The sequence below is a fragment of the Capra hircus genome, chromosome 29 (assembly GCF_001704415.2).
Source record: "Capra hircus breed San Clemente chromosome 29, ASM170441v1, whole genome shotgun sequence".
NCBI lineage: Eukaryota > Metazoa > Chordata > Mammalia > Artiodactyla > Bovidae > Capra > Capra hircus.
In genome coordinates this window covers 25931151-25937751 of record NC_030836.1, presented here as the reverse complement: position 1 = coordinate 25937751, position 6601 = coordinate 25931151, and the positions used below count along the sequence as shown (strand labels likewise).

Genomic DNA, 6601 nt, shown 5'->3' with positions numbered 1-6601 from the left:
CTGGTCTGATTTTTCAGAGATAAGGACTTTGTTGACCCCAGGACAGGCATCTCCAAGTCGAGTGCCCTCTTTGCCTCTCTCTGGGGGAAGTGTGAGTGAAAGACAGGAAGCAAACCAAAATCCCCAAGTGGCAGCACTAGCAGTGGTGTGTTGTCTTATTCAGTAACCTTGGTGATACAGGTAGGCTTAGCTCAGAGGATTGACAGAGGTTCACAAGGCAGAAACATTTGCAGGAGTGCTGCCATTCCACCATCATCGAGCTTTACTGAAGTATTAGAAGAATATGCTTTCTACCTGGAAATCAGCTTGTGATTAGATTACCATAGAATAGCAGAAATGAAAATACAGTTTCCTGAAACATGTTCTGAGCCACACTGGAGCTACAATATGATTGTTTTAAAGTGGAAAGGGGTTCTATCATCAATTTAGTTTGGAAAAAATTGCTTGTTGTAGAGCTATCCCAGAGAATCTGAAGTAGTCTTAGTTACAAAACATGTTTAACTTTATGTAATTCTGCAAGTCTGAAACCAGTATGACCCTAACATACTTATTTCATGTACACCCTGGAATTAATACTCTTAAACATCCTTGAAAACCTTGATGTGGACATTATAATTAATTTTAACAATAAATACCTTCTCTATAAGAAATCCTGGAGGGAGTTTCAGCCCTAGGCAACTATGTTATTAGCAGAAGTATTTTCTAAGCACATAGCTCTTCTTTATGTGCCTTTTCAACTGGTTTGCTTTAGAAAAACTCTCCAATGTTCTTTAGCATTAGACTTATTTTTAGTGCTGAAGTTAAGGGTTCTATACTTTGCCAAAAGAATTTGAGACAGTAAGGAAGATGTGAAAATTTATGTATGATTCCTAAAATCTATGGGGGCTTCCGCAGTGATTCAGCAGGTATAGAACCCTCCTGCAATGCAGAAGACGCAGGTTTGATCCTTGGGTCAGGAACATCCCCTGGAGGAGAGCATGGCAACCCACTCCAGTATTCTTGTTGGCAAAATCATATGGACAGAGGAGCATGGGAGGCTACGGTCCATGGTGTCGCAGAGAGTCAGACACAACTGAAGCTCCTGAGCACACAGAATCTACAGGGAGAGGATACTTACTCTGTTTTATCTGAGACCTGACTTTTGATGGGTCTCTACCCATCAGTGGAAGCACAGGCTTAGTGCCAAAGGGTAAGAAAACCGAGGTTCAGTGTTTTCACAGAGAGAATATCTGGATTGTGAAGAACTGGAGAGGGACTGGGACTGCCTGTCTAATTTGGCTCTTATCGCCTCTCTAATTTGACTCTTCTCCTTATCTCCACAGAGTTCTCAGGGGAGAATGGGTGTAAGAAATCAATCCACAGTGACTGAGTTTCTTTTAGCAGGATTAACTGACCAACCAGAGCTTCAGCTGCCTTTCTTCTGCCTCTTCTTAGGGATTTATGTAGTCACAGCAATGGGAAACCTCGGCATGATCTCGATAATCAGGTTGAGTTCTCAACTCCACAAGCCCATGTACTATTTCCTTAGTCATTTGTCTTTTATAGATTTCTGCTATTCTTCTGTCATTACCCCCAAAATGCTGGCAGGGTTTTTAGGCAGAGATAAAGCTATATCCTATTCTGGATGTATGACCCAGCTGTTTTTCTTCTGTATTTTCATCATTTCTGAGTGCTACATGCTGGCAGCAATGGCCTATGACCGCTATGTCGCCATTTGCAACCCCCTGTTCTACAATGTCATCATGTCCCCCAGGGTCTGTTCTCTGCTGGTGGCTGCTGTCTTCTCAGTAGGTTTTACTGATGCTATGATTCATGGTGGCTTTATGTTAAGGTTGACTTTCTGTGAATCAAACATCATTAAACATTATTTCTGTGACATCGTTCCTCTCATTAAACTCTCCTGTTCCAGCACTTATATTGATGAGCTTTTGATTTTTGTCATCGGAGGATTTAACATGGTAGCCACCAGCATGACCATCATCACGTCATATGCTTTTATCCTCTCCAGCATCTTCTGCATCCACTCTAAAGAAGGTCGGTCCAAAGCCTTCAGCACCTGCAGCTCCCACTTGACAGCTGTTCTTGTATTTTATGGATCTCTCATGTCCATGTATCTCAAACCTACTTCCAGCAGTTCACTCACCCAGGAGAAAGTGTCCTCAGTATTTTATACCAATGTGATTCCCATGTTGAATCCCCTGATATATAGTCTGAGGAACAAGGAAGTAAAAAACTCATTGATGAAACTCTTAAGAAGAAAAATATCTTCATAATGAAAATATTTTAAAAAAATTTATTGGGGTATAGTTGTTTTACCATATTGTATTGATTTTGGCTGTACAAAGTGAATCAGCTGTATGTTTACATATATCCCCTCCCTCTTGGATCTCCCTCTCACTCCCCATCCCACCCATATTAAGATTTATTTATGTATTCATAATCACATATGCTTGCTTGTATTTATGTCCTGAGTCTTTAAAAATAATTTGAAAGAAGTAAAGTGGTTTTTCCAGTAGTCATGTATGGATATGAGAGTTGGACCATAAAGAAGTTCAGTTCAGTCGCTCAGTCATGTCCGACTCTTTGCAACCCCATGAACTGCAGCACACCAGGCCTCCCTGTCCATCACCAACTCCCGGAGTTTACTCAAACTCATGTCCATTGAGTTAGTGATGCCATTCAACCATCTCATCCTCTGTTGTCCCCTTCTCCTCCCACCTTCAATCTTTCCCAGCATCAGGGTCTTTTCAAATGAGTCAGTTCTTCACATCAGGTGGCCAGAGTATCAGAGTTTCAGCTTCAACATCAGTCCTTCCAATGAATATTCAGGACTGATTTCCTTTAGGATGGACTGGTTGGATCTCCTTGCAGTCCAAGGGACTCTCAAGAGTCTTCTCTAACACCACAGTTCAAAAGCATCAATTCTTCAGCAGCTGGAGGGGCCAAGAGGAGATACCCCACATCCACGGTCAAAGAAACCCCAGTAAGATGGTAGGCACTGGAGCAGCTGTGAGGAGATACCCCTCGTCCAAGGGCAAAGGAGAAGCCCCAGCAAGATGGTAGGAGGGGTGAATTCGAGTTTAGAATCAAGCCCCATTCCCGCCAGAGATGCTCAGAGAGCTCAAATAAACCTTGTGTGCACCAGGACCCAGGGACCCCACAGAGACTGAGACAGACTGTGTTTGAGCATCTCCTATGGAGATACAGGTCGGTGGTGGTCTGCTGCAGGGACAGGGGCTCTGGGTGCAGCAAACTTGGGTATGACATAAGCTCTTTTGGAGGAGGTCACCATTAATCCCACTATACAGCTGCTAGAATTTACATAGAACTGGGAAATAGACTCTTGGAGGGCACAACAGAACCTTGTGCACCAGGACCCAGGAGAAAAGAGCAGTGACCCCACAGGATACTGTCCCGGACCGTAAAGAAGGCTGAACGCCAAAGAATTGATGCTTTTGAACTGTGGTGTTGGAGAAGACTTTTGAGAAGAGTCCCTTGGACAGCAAGGAGATCAATCCTAAAGAAAATCAGTCCTGAATATTCATTGGAAGGACTGATGGTGAAGATGAAGCTCCAATCCTTTGGCCATCTGATGCAAAGAGCCAACTCATTGGAAAAGACCCTGATGCTGGGAAAGATTGAAGGCAGGAGGACAAGGGGATGACAGAGAATGAGATGGTTGGATGGCATCACCAGTTCAATTGACATGAGACTGAGCAACCTTTGGGAGATTGTGAAGGACAGGGAAGCCTGGTGTGCTGCAGTTCATGGGGTTGAAAAGAGTCGGTCACAGCTTAGTGACTGAACAACAAAGATTATATGTATATATATGGTATTATATACATTCAGATTACTAAATATATTTACACACAAGACTAATAAAAGGTAAAATCAGCATAAAAGTAAGAAGTAGCAAATATTTTCAACTTAAAGTTTAATATCATTCCTGTGATTTAAACTCAATTCCTATCCTTTAGAAATTCAGTTCCTTGAATCTAAGCAGAAAGAAATAAAATCTTGAAATATTGTATAGTTATATCAGAAACAAAAACACACTCAATTCTTTTAGTATGACAAAGTCTTTCCTCTTATTTATTTTATTCAAAAGAGATTTTTTTAATAGAAATCTGCACAGGAAACATTGAACAGTATGGTAAAAATCATTACAACAACTTTGTAATAAATGAGGAAGAACTTTAATTTTAATAACTGGCTTATAAAAGGCCAGTATTAAATCAAAATGCAATTTAGTGAAGAAGATTGAGCAAAAGGCAAAACTAATACAGTCCCAGTATTTGGTCTCTGGTGATCAAAGGATAAAATTTAGAATCTAGATTAGGAGATTATACCTTTACAGACATACCTAAACATCCTGCTTTTTCCTGTGTGACCAGTACATATGCAATATTTTACAACTTTATTTGAGTTGTTTTTTTCTTTCTAGGCTGTAAACCAGATGCCTTTAATTTCTTCCTTAGAAAATATTTGAATTAAACATAATGAAAAAGTTTGTGGTTTTCACTAATAAACTCTTATATAGTAAACCAAGATAATGCACTGTATGGGGGAAAACGTGTAGAATTTCTGATCTTTTAAACTTCTTAAGGTGTGTTTTATGGTCCAGAATGTAGTCTATCTTGAAGAAAGTTCTATGTGAGCCTCAGAAGAATGTGTATTTTTCTGCTTGGGGTTGAAATAGTCTGTAGATGTAAATTACACCTGGTTGATTAGTGGTGCTATTGAGTTCAACTATATACTTTTTCTGGCTTGTTGGATTGCTTCATTTCTCATAGAGGGTTTTTTAATTCTTCAACTAAAATAGTGGACTCATCTATATCTCCTTGCAGTCCTATTGGTTTCTGCCTCACATATTTTGACACTCTGCTGTTGTAGATAGGCACATACACAATAACAATTGTTATGTATTCTTTAGGTTTGACCCCTTTATGATTATGTAAATCTCCTCTTTATCTTGTCACTCTTGGTTGAAATATCCTGTATATTAGTTGAATCAAACTATTAATTGTATTATTCAAATCTTATTTATTGTTACTATTTGCTTGGTCTGCTTTTTATTACTTTAAGAAGCCATCTTATCTCTTAAGTATTATTTAACTTCCCTCTACAAATATGAATTTGTCTGTTTCTCCTACAAGCACTGCCAGCATTTGCTTTGTATATTCTGATGTCATAGTTTTGGTAGGTACAGATTTAGAATTCTTATATTTCAGAATATTCCAGTATAGCTCTTGTCATAAAGTCTAGTTTAACATTAACATAGCTACACTTGCTTTTTTTCTTAAAGTTTGCATTATATATCTTTTTCAGTTCTTTCACTTTCAACAAGCCTGTGCCTCATATTTAAGGTCTCTTGTAGCTGTGTATAGTTGGGATTTGTATCCAATCTGAAAATTTAAATTTTTAATTAGAAAATCAAACATATTTACATGTAATATCATCACATATTGACATATGTATGTCCTTAATTCCATTTCACATTATTATGATGATGAGTTTTATTATAAATATATTTAAAACTTTATGAAACCACTATAATTATTTTGTAAAGTCTAAATTAATTCACATTGCTCATATATTTAATTTCTATGTTGTTCTTAATTTCTTTCTGCATATCTAAACTTCTATTGTTCAATGTCAATAATAATCTTTAGTTTTTTATGCAGATGTGCTGACAATAAACATGTTCAGGTTACTTTTTATTTGAAAATATTAATATCTCTATTTCATTTTTTTGATGAATTTTGGGGGGGAGCTTGTCCTCTAAGTTGGCAGTTGCTTTTCAATAGCACAGGAGTCAATTTGATTATGTTATGATACATTAATAAACAACCCCCCAGATTTCATTGGCTAACAAAAAATAATATTTAGAGACTTCCCTTGTGGTCCAGTGGTTAAGGCTCCAAGCTTCCAATTTGGGGGGCATGGGTTCCATTTTCAACTGGGGAGTAAGATCCCACATGCCACACAGTGCAGCCAAAAGATAGACAAAGAAAGAAGATGTGTTTCTCGACCACACTGCACGTTACTGTCTCCCTATGTGCTTTGTCTCTGCCCTACATGTGCCCTTATTCTGGATTCAGGAGAAAGCAGCAGCCCCTTCTTGGGACATGCCAATCTGTGACAGAGGGAACAGAGCAATAGCTCAAACTTTAGCGCAAGCCTTGAGCACTGCAGGTCCATTCATCTGCCATTTTCTAAAGCATGTCACAAGGCCAGCGTGAGAATGGGATGTGTAAGTGGAGACATGCAATCATTCTATAAAGAAAAGGGGTGCAAAGTGATTGAGAACAATAATGCAATTACCAAAGCTGGTTTGTGTTGCCTTGTGTATCCCTTTTCTTTCCCTTTATTTTTCAATCACAATTTCTATTTTAGATGTGTCTCCAGTAATTAAAATGTAGTTGGATTTTTTTTTAACTAATCCAACAATTTCTGACTTTTAATAGGTAGAAATGTCAAAGTGTCTAGGCTTTGACAGAGGGAAATGGATGAGTCCCAGAAACTAAGCATTTGATGTGAGCTAAATGGAGTAGACAAGAGATACAATACAAAAAATAAAAACACATGCAAGAATCCACTG

At 38.6% G+C, this 6601-nt stretch overlaps 1 protein-coding gene across 1 annotated transcript; it reads left to right on the top strand.

Annotated features, from left to right (window-relative positions):
• LOC102169738 (olfactory receptor 8D4) lies at nucleotides 1338–2273 on the top strand. The gene has a single exon (XM_005699547.2). The coding sequence runs from the start codon at nucleotides 1338–1340 to the stop codon at nucleotides 2271–2273; it is 936 nt and encodes a 311-aa protein (XP_005699604.2).

Coding starts and splice junctions, on each gene's coding strand:
- LOC102169738 (XM_005699547.2), top strand. CDS start 1,338: ATGGGTGTAAGAAATCAATCCACAGTGACTGAGTTTCTTTTAGCAGGA.